Source organism: Gigantopelta aegis, chromosome 14 (assembly GCF_016097555.1).
Source record: "Gigantopelta aegis isolate Gae_Host chromosome 14, Gae_host_genome, whole genome shotgun sequence".
Taxonomy (NCBI): Eukaryota; Metazoa; Mollusca; class Gastropoda; order Neomphalida; family Peltospiridae; genus Gigantopelta; species Gigantopelta aegis.
Genome location: NC_054712.1, coordinates 33,251,644 through 33,264,296, shown reverse-complemented (window position 1 = coordinate 33,264,296; position 12,653 = coordinate 33,251,644). Strand labels below are relative to the sequence as shown.

At 37.8% G+C, this 12,653-nt stretch overlaps 1 protein-coding gene across 1 annotated transcript; it reads right to left on the bottom strand.

Annotated features, from left to right (window-relative positions):
- Positions 1 to 2,325: 2,325 nt before the first annotated feature.
- Positions 2,326 to 6,491, bottom strand: LOC121389196 (transcriptional repressor scratch 1-like). Its single transcript, XM_041520799.1, has 2 exons — positions 6,335 to 6,491; positions 2,326 to 3,074 (listed from the first exon to the last, which is right to left on the bottom strand). The coding sequence occupies exons 1-2, from the start codon at positions 6,489 to 6,491 to the stop codon at positions 2,326 to 2,328; spliced, it is 906 nt and encodes a 301-aa protein (XP_041376733.1).
- Positions 6,492 to 12,653: the final 6,162 nt, after the last annotated feature.

The following is a 12,653-nucleotide window of genomic DNA, read 5'->3' as shown; positions in this document are numbered from 1 at the left end:
TTAATTGAAAACCCCCAAAAGAAAACAACATTTTCGTCGTGACCCTCCTCCCCCAGCACATTTTAAAGTACAGCTATTTACTAACACATGACTATTTCCACTTTTGGTCGAGAGAAAAATAAAGGAAGTCCGTTGCCGCCTCATGGGCTACGCTTACTGGAAAGACGCGAATGTGTGTACCTTAAATGTGTTTGCAATCAAGAACACTTGTTGTTCAAATAAAATATAAATAATACACGATTCTATTTCGTTGGTAAAGAAGTATCGATGATTGAAAACGGGTATTAAAGAAGCATAATCGACACGAAAGCAAGTCTTTTTTATTATAAATTAAACAACAAATTGCGTTATAAATATCCATGACCATACCTATCCAAGAGGTGGGGGAGGGGAGGGTAGTTGCATGGCCATACCATTCCGTGGAGTGTGTGTGGGTGTGGGGAGGGGCAGGGTAGTTGGTCCCCAGGACAATACGAAAACGTTTTCTTTTTAGGCTAAATATGTCCTCATTGTCTACCTATAGCACATCCTCCATTATTTGCTCAGATTATAGCTGTACTACCACCCCTTATTTTAAACTAGACACACCCTTCTTCAAGTCACACAAAACAGTTCGCCGGGTACGTGGTACAATTCGCAAAACATTTGTTCACTTAGCACCTAATGGCCGATGCTTAATAAATCAATGTGCTCTAGTGGTGTCATGAAAAACCCCCAAAAACTAAAAAAAACAAAAAAAAACCTTTCGTTCACTCGGTATAAAAGAGTGCTTTGTCGCTATGAAAACAAAAATCATCTCTTGGAGAGACGGCAACATTATAAACCAAACTACTTGTTGAATGACATGCAGCCACCGCGGTCCGTTTAACATTTAAAGAAAAAAAGAAAAAAAAAAAAAAGCGCGACAAAGGATTGCGATTATCTGCACGTTCGATTGATAGTTTGACGACTCAGTGAATCCATCGAAAACCGGTCCGCAGACAATAAACATGGCCACGTGACTGACATCTGTTCGATAAAAAGACCAGAAGAGAAAAATTACATCGCGTGCGTTATAAATAATTTAGTCCACTCCATCAACCAGTTGCATACTTATCAATTATTCCTAGTGACAAAGAAGGTGGAGATATTTTATTTTCATTCCAAACCGAGCTCGTATCGACCTAAAACGTTATAACCATGGTTAAAGAACAAAGGTGGATTATTTTGTTGCAGGAGATGTGTTATCCGACAGACACAAAGCAGTGGGGAATTGGTTCATTAACCGCAGTTTAATATTAATACGCGTACATTAAAACTAGAAAATGCCTTTGATCCTACCGAAGAACAACCGTTACATGTCCTAATGTACACACAGAACAAAATTAAAATAGAATAAATAAATAAATAAATAAAACGAACAGACGGAACGAAAGAATGAAGGTAACGTTCGTATATAGATTATGACTTCAAAATGACGAAGTAACAGCTTCAACTTTGGTAAATATAGATAAACATTACAACCGTAGCACATTTCTGCATAATATATATAAACAGTTATATAATCAACAAGTATAAGTTAATAATAATATTGCACTTTGTGTTTCACATTCACAACCAGAAGTAAGGTTTCTTCTTACAGGAGCACAATCATAGTTGCATATCTTCAGGGTTTGTTTTGCCAAATATACTTTATGTTTGTCAGTGAAACTGGATAATTTTGAAGTAAATTTGGCTAGATGATGACATGAGAGATGATTTAAAAAGTATAACATGAAAAGTGTATGATAAAAATGTTTTCAATTCTCATGGGCTGATTTCATTACACTTTTTAAATATTAAGGTAAATGTAGCTAATAACAGGTGCGGATCTAGGCATTTTAATGGAGGGGGTAACATTAATGTAATGTAGTTCAGTAGTATTGACAAACAAAACTCCGCACCTCATTGCAAGCTGGACCAAAAATGGATGCGGGGTAAGGGTGAGGATTCTTGGGCCCCTGCCTAAATCCGCACCTGATTAAAACAGTCAACATCAACTATGATTATGCACATTAAAATCACTTGCATTCATTAGGCTATGCTCGTAACCGCACTCCGTTCAAATATTATCTTCACATCAGCCATGTCCTGTCTCATTTTCCAGACCGATTTCAGAGCGGAATGTATTCAGCATTGCAGTGAATCTTGATGACTCCGTAGACTTGTACAGACAGAAATCTCGACGTTTTCACATAAACCAGTCTACAAGCGTATTATGTTACTTATTGCGAAGTAATTACTTCCATTTTTTTCCCGTCCATCATGAAAAAAAAAAAAAAAAGAGAAGAAGATACAAAAAACCTGTCATTCATCTTTAAAACACGCCGATTCGTAATGTTTGTTCAAATACGACTTCAACGCGAAGGACTTGTCACACCTTTTGCACGTGTAATGTTTGAAGGCGGAGTGAGTCTGCATGTGCGCCCTCAGATTGGACCTGTCCGCGAATGCCTTGCCGCAGTGGGCGCAACCATACGGCTTCTCACCGCTGTGAGATCGAAGGTGACCTTGCAGGAGCCAAGGTCGGCTGAAGGACTTTCCGCACTCTTTGCACGTGTGTTTGAGTTCGTGGGTCAGGATGTGCATGGATAGCGCCGGCATGCTGACGTACACCTTGTTGCAGTGTGGGCACTGCTTCGCCTGCTGACTGTCGAGGCTCCTGTGCGTCTGCTTGTGACGCGAGAGGTTGGACGAGGTCGCGTAGTCCTTCCCACACTCGTTGCACGTGTACCGAAGTTTGGCGACGTTCTTCTCCGGAATTCCTTCGGCGTTCCGCTTCCGGGACCGGCCGTCGCTTACGAAGAAGGCATCGTACGTGTATCCAATGGTAACGCCGACGTCGGAGCTGTACGAATACGCCGGAGACGAAGGGCTGTAGTCTACGAGGCTCGAGCCCGAGTTTGACGTCACGTCCGGTTCTAAGGCTTTGTTTTCTTTGACGTTGTTGGTGACGACGGCTTCCGATGTTGTCGACATGGACGCCCCTTCTGGCATTTTCTCGAACTCGGTTCCATCCTGAATCGACTGGGGTGTCAGGACATCGTGAATATATCCTGAAAAACACATTAATTTGTATTTAATAAATATTTCAATGTCTTTATTTAAACGTATGTTCTTTTCTGTCTGTGGGAAAGTAGGCCTACATATAAAATATCACCTGCTACTGATGGGAAAAATGTAGCAGGTTTCCTCTCTAAGACTATATGTCAGAATTACCAAATGTTTGACATCCAATAGCCGATGGTTAATTAATCAATGTGATCTAGTGGTGGCGTTAAACATTTTTAATTATTTTTTTTATAAAGGTAGCACATACCACTGCTGTGGGGGTAGGGCCTACTGGTTGAAACGGAAAACGCAGTACGCCCGTCGAGCCCTCGACCCAGGTACCTCAAGCAAAAACTCTACCGATTGAGTTCGATTCAGCCATGGCATTTTAAAGTGGCATTACAATTTAACAATACACATGTATAATGTTTCGACTGTAATTATATTTGATACGTCTATGACATATTTTCAACCGAAGTCCAGTAGGCCTACATGACGATGGAGAAAAGTGTGTATCTATCTAGTGATGAAGCATCATTGTGGTAAAATATCAAGCATCAAGTATCAAGTTACAAGATCTTTATTGCTTTAAGTTATACAACTTGTATCAAATTAGCAGTACGACATGAGCGCGAGGACTTCTAATGATCTTTACGGCATTTCAACAAGTCTACAGATAATGAAGAATGTCGTCTGCTTGTCACTTGTGGAGTTTGAAATTGAATTTTCTTCATTAGTTTAGCCTACTGAACTCTATATTTGATTGTTTCTTTGTTTAACCTCTTGTATATGTATATAAAAATAGTAAACATTTATAATGTGATTTTTTTTTTTTTTTTTTTTTTTTTTTTTTTTTTTTTTTTTTTAAATTTGTGGATCGTGTAACTAACTTTACGGGATCATCAATCTATTATATTGTACAGACTTGTTGAAGTATCGCGAACAGGTAAATGTGGCTACAAATCCCTGTGGACCTGAGTGACATACGAGATAAATAATATATAATGATTATATCCAGGCAGACAATATCTAGTGTAAAGAAATATTTACTTAACGACACTTGAGTAACAAAATCAAAATTTCAATCATCGGTTGGAGGATATCAAACATTGGTAACACACGGTCTTATCGTGTACTATACGAGAATAAACTAGCACTAGTTGGAACGGGAAAAGGGATGATTCCACTGATCGCTCTAGTTCATTTATAGAAATAAAAAAATGTTGAATCCAACATATACAATGTTCTCCAAAATTAGAAACTAAGTAAATATTGTAAGATGGAAAGAAATGATTTATTTAACGACGCACTCAACACATTTTATTTACGGTTATATGGCGTCAGACATATGGTTAAGGACCACACAGATATTGAGAGGAAACCCACTGTCGCTACTTCATGGGCTACTCTTTTCGATTAGCAGCAAGGGATCTTTTATATGCACCATCCCATAGACAGGATAGCACATACCACGGCCTTTGATGTACCAGTCGTGGTGCACTGGCTGGAGCGAGAAATTATTGTAAGATGGTTGTGTGTGTACACATATACACACTCCAATATCAATACATTGATCCATAAATCCAGACACATACACACACACACACGCACGCACACACACACGTACACACACGTACACTGACATACTGTTAGACAGACACATAGTTTAATTACACACACACACACACACACACATGAATGAATGAATGTTTTTTTTAAAGTTCGTTTTATTTAACGACACCACTAGAGCACATTGATTATTAATCATCGCCTATTGGATGTCAAATATTTGGTAATTCGAAAATGTAGTCTTATAGAGGAAACCCGTTACATTTTTTCATTAGTAGCAATGGATCTTTTATATGCACCAGCCCACAATCAGGACAGCAAATACCACGGCCTTTGATATACCAGTCGTGGTGCACTGGCTGGAACGAGAAATAACGCAATGGGCTCACCGACGGCGATCGATCCCAAACTGACCACGCATCAAGTGAGCGCTTTACCACTGGGCTACGTTCTGCCACGAATGAATGTTTAACAACAATCACAAATCTGGTCATGGCTTTCAGGTCGAATTACGGTAAATTACTGGAAAATCATCTTTTGTGATTTAAGCGATAATAGAGTGAAAAATTAAATAACCGACTTAATGTCATAATAAATCACTTAACTATAGATGGAATTAAAAACACATCAAATGTAATCAAGGCATTTCAAAGGCGATCAGTGATACTTTAAATATTCACTGGCTTAACATTTTGTGAAAAGACCAGCTTAACATTTACTTCTAAGTTCTAAGAATAAATGAAGAGACCTACATAATAAGTAGTTGTAATGTAAACATGGTATTTCCAGCTGAAACGCAATATATATATATATATATATATATATATATATATATATATATATATATATATATATATATATATATATTTTTTTTTTTTTTTTTTTTTTTTTTTTTTTTTTGATCGGACTACGATGTGCAGTGTTCATATTTTTAATGCTATATTATTTAATAAAAGTTCATAAATTATGTGACACTATATTAGCCGTCGGGCATGGCAATAGTAGTTATTTACTAGCCCAACATCGAATATCACTAACCATGGGAGTGGGGCTACCATAATCTAGAAGCCCTGTATTAAATGCCGTAAATTGTGACACAGGCTAGCAATATTAAAGATACTTTCCCCGTGTTTGCTGCTATTGCTACATGATTTTGACTAAACAGGCATTTTAAACGACTGACAGTACAGCCCCATGACTGGTATATCAAAAAGTTGTGATATGTGCTGTCCTGTATGTGAGAAAGTGTATATAAATGATATCTTGCTACTAATGGAAAAAAATATAACGGGCTTCCTCTAAAGACTGTCAGAATTACCAAATGTTTAACATCCAAATAACTGATGATTAATAAATCAATGTGATCTAGTAGTGTCGTTAAACAAAACAAAATTTAACTTTGAGTCGCAGTTATTAAAAGTTTAAAAGAAAATAATAATATCCGATGACATATCAAAGCACTACGGTGTCGTAAATCAATTCTTTCATTTTTCAAATGCAGTCACCTTAAAAGTTGGCGTTGAGACGTCCAAAGGCCTGTATTGGAATTCTAGAAAATCGACTGTATATAATGCATGAACTGAATCTCTAACGATAAGCTAGTGACAGTGGGCCTATAGATAATGATTATTCTATAGAAAAATTAAGTAACGTCATGCTACCTGTAGAATAAAATAAAAAATAAAAATTATCTTACCGTTATTAACCGTGACAGCCAGCGGCGAAAGAGGGGTGAAGGGCGCCACAGCTTTCAGGGTATCCACCGGGTGGGAGTAGGTGTCCCGCATTCTGTATTTGTGGTAGGACCGATCATCGTCTAGTTTCGACTTCTTCACCAAGAACGATCGCGGCATGGTGGACTCTGGTGGACGTTGGATTTCACGGAAATGTCGTCTGCTTCGTGAAACAGGCGCTGGTCCCAGTGTGAACTAAGGCAGATGGCTTCAGCTAATCAGAGGACGTTACTCTAGTGCTAACAATCCACCCATTAAGGACGTTTCGCGTGCCCGGACCTCTCTCAGAACTAAGTATGATCGATATTGGTTCAATCTACCACCACGGCAGCTATACACAAGTTATTCTGCTTGTCACTTGTAAACCAATAACACGTCATACAGTTTCTTTCTCTCTTTTTTTCCGTCTTTTTTTTTCCCTTTTCTTTTTAAATTCAAAAATTGTTTCTCAAAGTAATAATCTACGACAGCTGATAAAAAAAAAAAACGAAAAAGAGAAGCATACGACTTGTAGATGCTGGCAGATAACAGTTGCTTTCTTGTTGCTCCGAACAGCAATGATCGCTTTGACACTGGGCGCGAATTAGACTTGTGTCGTCTGCTTCCTCTGACAGACTTTTGACAGCCACTCAAAGCACGCGACGGTTTGGTTGTGGAACCGCCTCCTTCTGCACACGCGCCAGGAGCCCAACAATGGGGCATGTGTCGTGACAAATCCCCCTAGTGTAGGGACGACCATCCCATCCGAACCAACCTTAAGAATGGACGAGATAAAATTAAATTATAGCCATCTTTTCGCAAGGAGATTTTATTGGCTAGCGGTAACTGAAGAAGGCTGTTTTTTATTGAGAATCCACCAAGAATCGCTATTAACTTAAACTTTATTTTCGACAAACGTCTTTTAAAAACAATAAATATACGCCCGCTGTCATAAATATATGCAAAGTGTGACAATGTTCTATGTCACAGATATATATCTTTAAGACATTAAATTTAAATAAAATAAAATAATTTAGGACTGATCAGAATTATAAAAAATTTCACAAGCGTACAAGGAGGGGAGGGTAATTTAATGCAAGCGTACACATTTTAAGATATAAATAAAGTCGATAAAAACATCCCTTGCAAAATAATTTTTTTTAGGATGAGTATGGGTAAAAGAAAAAGGGGTGAAAAAAAGACACCCCCCTAGAACACCCCCGATATCCTACAAAATGCTGTATTAATTGATGTTCATTCATTTAGTGTTAGTGTAATGCATTCGTCCGTTGAGTTGATAAAGGGCATTGGTCAACAAACTGTCAAACTGGATATCACAAACTGAATAATTTAAAGAAACCCCCCCCCCCCCCATCAAAATGAATTTAAAACCATTTACCTCAGTTACTAAACAGTGTAAAATATGCTCAGCTATCACGGCTTTTTAATCAAATTAATTATTTACAACTTCTTGTTAAAAAAAAAAGTATCAATAATGATAAATACAGTCTGGTGGTCTTGGTGTTTGTAGTATCTTGAAATGCTTTGTATGCTGTTCCCCACCATGGTGCAGGGGGTGCATTTTTTTTGGGGGGGGGGGGGGTGGTGAAGGAAGGAAGGAAATGTTTTATTTAACGACGTACTCAACACATTTTATTTACGGTTATATGGCGTTTCAAAATCGAGAATGACACCCCACGCACGTGTACGGGGCAACTGCCTGATGCAAGTGCAGACTATGGAATGTGTTTCGGTGTGTTGATAAACAGACCTGAACGTTCTTTATTAGGATGTCTGTTGTCAAAACTTATGTTCGGTCTAATAGTTGATATTAACATTAATATTTCAGATTCCCCTACTTTTTTGAAGAGTATATATACACATGTATGTATGTATGTATGTATGTATGTATGTATGTATGTATGTATGTATATATATATATATGTATATATACCGGTATATATATTTCTTTTTTCAAAGGAGCAATTAAATAAAATTAAATACAAATATAAATGCTTTGTATGCTGTTCCCCACCATGGTGCAGGGGGTGCATTTTTGGAGGGGTTTTAGTGGTGAAGGAAGGAAATGTTTTATTTAACGACGCACTCAACACATTTTATTTACGGTTATATGGCGTCGGACATATGGTTAAGGACCACACCGATATATAGAGAGGAAACCCGCTGTCGCCACTTCACGGGCTACTCTTTTTCGATTAGCAGCAAAGGATCTTTTATATGCACCATCCCACGGACAGGATAGTACATACCACGGCCTTTGTTACACCAGTTGTGGAGCGCTGGCTGAAACGAGAAATAGCCCAACAGGTCCACCGACGGGGAGTGGTGAATACAGGCACTTTTAGTTTTAAAACACTACTGAATATTTTTCATTATTAGAGCCGTTTTTATTAATTGAAATCAGATGTTACTTAGATTGTATTGTTTAGATCATCCATTTCTGTACACCGGCCTCGGTGGTGTCATGGTTAGGCCATTGGTTTACAGGCTGGTAGGTACTGGGTTCGGATCCCAGTCGAGGCATGGGATTTGTAATCCAGATACCGACTCCAAACCTTGAGTGAGTGCTCCGCAAGGCTCAATGGGTAGATGTAAACCACTTGCACCGACCAGTGATCCATAACTGGTTCAACAAAGGCCATGGTTTGTGCTATCCTGCCTGTGGGAAGCGCAAATAAAAGATCCCTTGCTGCTAATCGGAAAGAGTAGCCCATGTAGTGACGACAGCGGGTTTGCTCTCAAAATCTGTGTGGTCCTTAACCGTAAATAAAATGTGTTGAGTGCGTCGTTAAATAAAACTTTTCTTTCTTTTTCCATTTCTGTACATGCGAAGTGTTTCTGGTCATTTTGATATTTCTAATACCACAAAATGCATTTTTCATGTTTTCAAAAAACGCACGTATCTTTTTTAAAAAGCACGTATCTCTGATAATAAAGTACGGAATTTAGCTCTGTCGGTTGAGTGCTTGCCCGAGGTGCTTGCGTCGCAGGATCGAACCACCTCGGTGGATCCATTCAGCAGATAATTTTCTCGTTCCATCCAGTGCACCACAACTGGGCAAAGGCCGTGGTATGTGATTTCCTATCTGTGGGAAAGTGTATATAAAAGATTCTTGCTGCATTAGGAAAAATGTAGCGGGTTTCCTCTGTTGACTACGAGTCCGAATTACGAAATGTTTGACATCCAATAGCTGATGATTAATTAATCAATGTGCTCCAGAGTTGTCGTTAAAAAACAAAAATTCTCTGAGAATAACGTGCTGTGGTCTATTCTAAGAGTATTTCCCCATTTTAACACCACAGACTCGTGTTTCACTCTGTTGTAAATTTATCCAAATGTGTTATAAGTTTGCAAATTAACCACACTTTGTGGGGGCGGGAAGTAGTCCAGTGGTAAAGCATTCGCTTGATGCGCAGTCGGTTTGGTATCATCGATCCCCGTCGGTGGACCCACTGGGCTATTTCTCGTTCAAGCCAGTGCACCACAACTGGTATATCAAAGGCCGTGGTATGTGCTATCCTGTCTGTGGGATGGTGCACATAAAAGAGCCCTTGCTACTAATGGAAAAAACGTAGCGGTTTCCTGTCTATTGTCCGTCCCACAGGGATCGCATTTTTTTCATACTATGTAATTTACTACAAGTTATTATTTCCGAGCCGAATGATTTGTAAATTGCATACACAAATTATATTTCTTTGTTATTTCCAAAACAGTTGTACTTTTCTTCTTACGTCAAACCAAACTGAAATTATTTACAAAAAAAACATTGTAATAGAAAGATGGGACGGACTATAGGACTATATGTCAAAATTACTAATTGTCTGACATCCAATAGCCGACGATTAATAAATCAATGTGCTCTAGTGGTGTCGTTCAACAAAACAAACAAACCAAACTTAGTGTCCATGTTTACATTTGAAACTAGGGCTTGTGACTTTAAAGCGTTAAAGTAAGTTACGTAATCATCAATCAGTGATATTTATACATAAATCTATTTCTATACAGGTGGTGTTCTTTTTAAATCTTTGATGTTTTAATGAATGAATGTTTGTTTAACGACACCCCAGCAAAAAACCCATACATATCGCCTATTGGGTGTTTGTGTCTCATAGCTCTTAGTTGTGGTTTAAATCGCTTGAATACGACAGTTCTATACACTATTTTTAATATTTTAAACATTGATTTAAAAAACCAAAAAAAACAACAACAAAAAACATACATTTTTGTGAAAACTAATTCTATTTTATGTTGTATATCATTGGTTCTTTGACATGTAAAAGTTTGAAGGAAGGAAATTGTTTATTTAACGACGCACTCAACAAATTTTATTTACCGTTATATGGCATCGGACATATGGTTAAGGATCACACAGATATTGAGGGAGGAAACCCGCTGTCGCCACTTCATGTGCTACTCTTTTCGATTAGCAGCAACGGATCATGTATATGCACCATCCAATAGACAGGATAGCACATACCACGGCCTTTGATGTACCAGTCGTGGTGCACTGACTGGAGCGAGAAATAGCCCAGTGGGCCCACCGACGGGAATCGATCCCAAACCGACCGCCGTAAACGTTTGACGTCCCGTGTTCATTCTAGGTATTGTTAAACTTTCATTTATGCATTGCATAAGGGTACAACACGGAGGGGGTGACGGCAAATCCTCCACCCCCAGCAGTATACTTATATAGAATATATTTTAAAGTCACTGATTTCTAATTCGCAATGATTGCAATGATATAAAAAAAAATTGATGTGTTTTAGCATAGACGTGCGTATATCAGTGATACAATAAGACGACAACACAAAACAAAAGGTTTTATTTTTTTATTTATTATTTATTTATTTTTTATTTATTTATTTTTATGTGAGGAGTATATTTACGTTCCATTATATGATTCGTGTCTCTTCATTATTTGAAATGAAAACTATTTATTATTAAGAGTGAAGACCTGTGTACCACTATTATTTTAACTATGAACATTTAACATTTATCCCCGACTTATAAGTGGTTTAATTTTTTTTAAGTATTTGTTTTACTGAGCATAATATCGTATAGTATGAAAGATGAAAGAGCTGAACTTAAACATACCATGTATATTTACCATAAAAATACAATTAGTCACGTGCAGTTACACCTGAGACTCATCACCTGTTGGGAATAAAAGGAAAGGAATGTTTGTTTTTTGTTTAACGACACCACTAGAGCACAATAGTTTACTAATCATCGTCTAGTGGGTGTCAATAGCCTTGTGTCGAAACCTCTAATTTTTTCCATAAACAGCATATGCTTATTTCGACATTTAGTCTAGAAAGAAAGAAAAAACCTGTTCGTTACGGAATTACCTTGATATCTTAGACATTGATCTACTACTATCCGGGTCAATAAACCTACCAATTGAAGAAAACCATTTAATTTTTAACGCAGTACATAAATATATAGCTGAAAGTAAGAGATTCGAGTTGAACTAACTTATTATTCTGATCTTACTGCCCCATATAAGGTTAGCTCCAACAACAGGATCATTACTATATTTTCTCAACTATCCCATTTCTATTCTATCTATTCTGTACCTTTTATTACTATATATTAAAAAATATTAATTATGTTAAATATTTTATGCCATTAGACATTGTTATTATGCTTTAGATATATATGATTATGAATATTGTCTGATGTCCATCTTGTTTAGGAGAGCACTTATATAAGATCTGCCTGTTGTGCAATCCTTTTGATTCTTTTTGATCAATAAAATATCTCAAAACAAAACAAAGAAAAACCCCGCAACCACTATATGGGCTAACCACAACAATAAAGTAGCAAAGGGATATTGTTTTAATACACTTTCGCATAGACAGAACAGTACATACCACGGCCTTTTATGAGGTACACATCGTGGGACACTGGTTGGACTAAAGAAGAAACCCTTATTGCCACCATGAACGATGGACCCTACGACCCATCGCACCTCAGACGGGCACTCTACTACTGAGCTATATTCCGCTTCATTTTGGGAATGAAAAAAGTTAAAGTTTGTTTTGTTTAACGACACCACTAGAGCATAGTAATTTATTAATCATTGGCTATTGGATGTCAAACACTTGGTACCCCGCTACATGTTTTCATTAATAGCAAGAGATCTTTTATATGCACCATCCCACAGACAGGATAACACATACCACGGCCTTTTGATATACCAGTCGTGGTGCACTGGCCGAAGCGAGAAATAGTTCAATGGGCCCTCTGACGGGGATCAATCCCAAACCGACCGCGCATCA

Coding starts and splice junctions, on each gene's coding strand:
- LOC121389196 (XM_041520799.1), bottom strand. CDS start 6,491: ATGCCGCGATCGTTCTTGGTGAAGAAGTCGAAACTAGACGATGATCGG. Junction 3,075..6,334: donor GGCTGTCACGGTTAATAACG/GTAAGATAATTT, acceptor TGTGTTTTTCAG/GATATATTCACGATGTCCTG.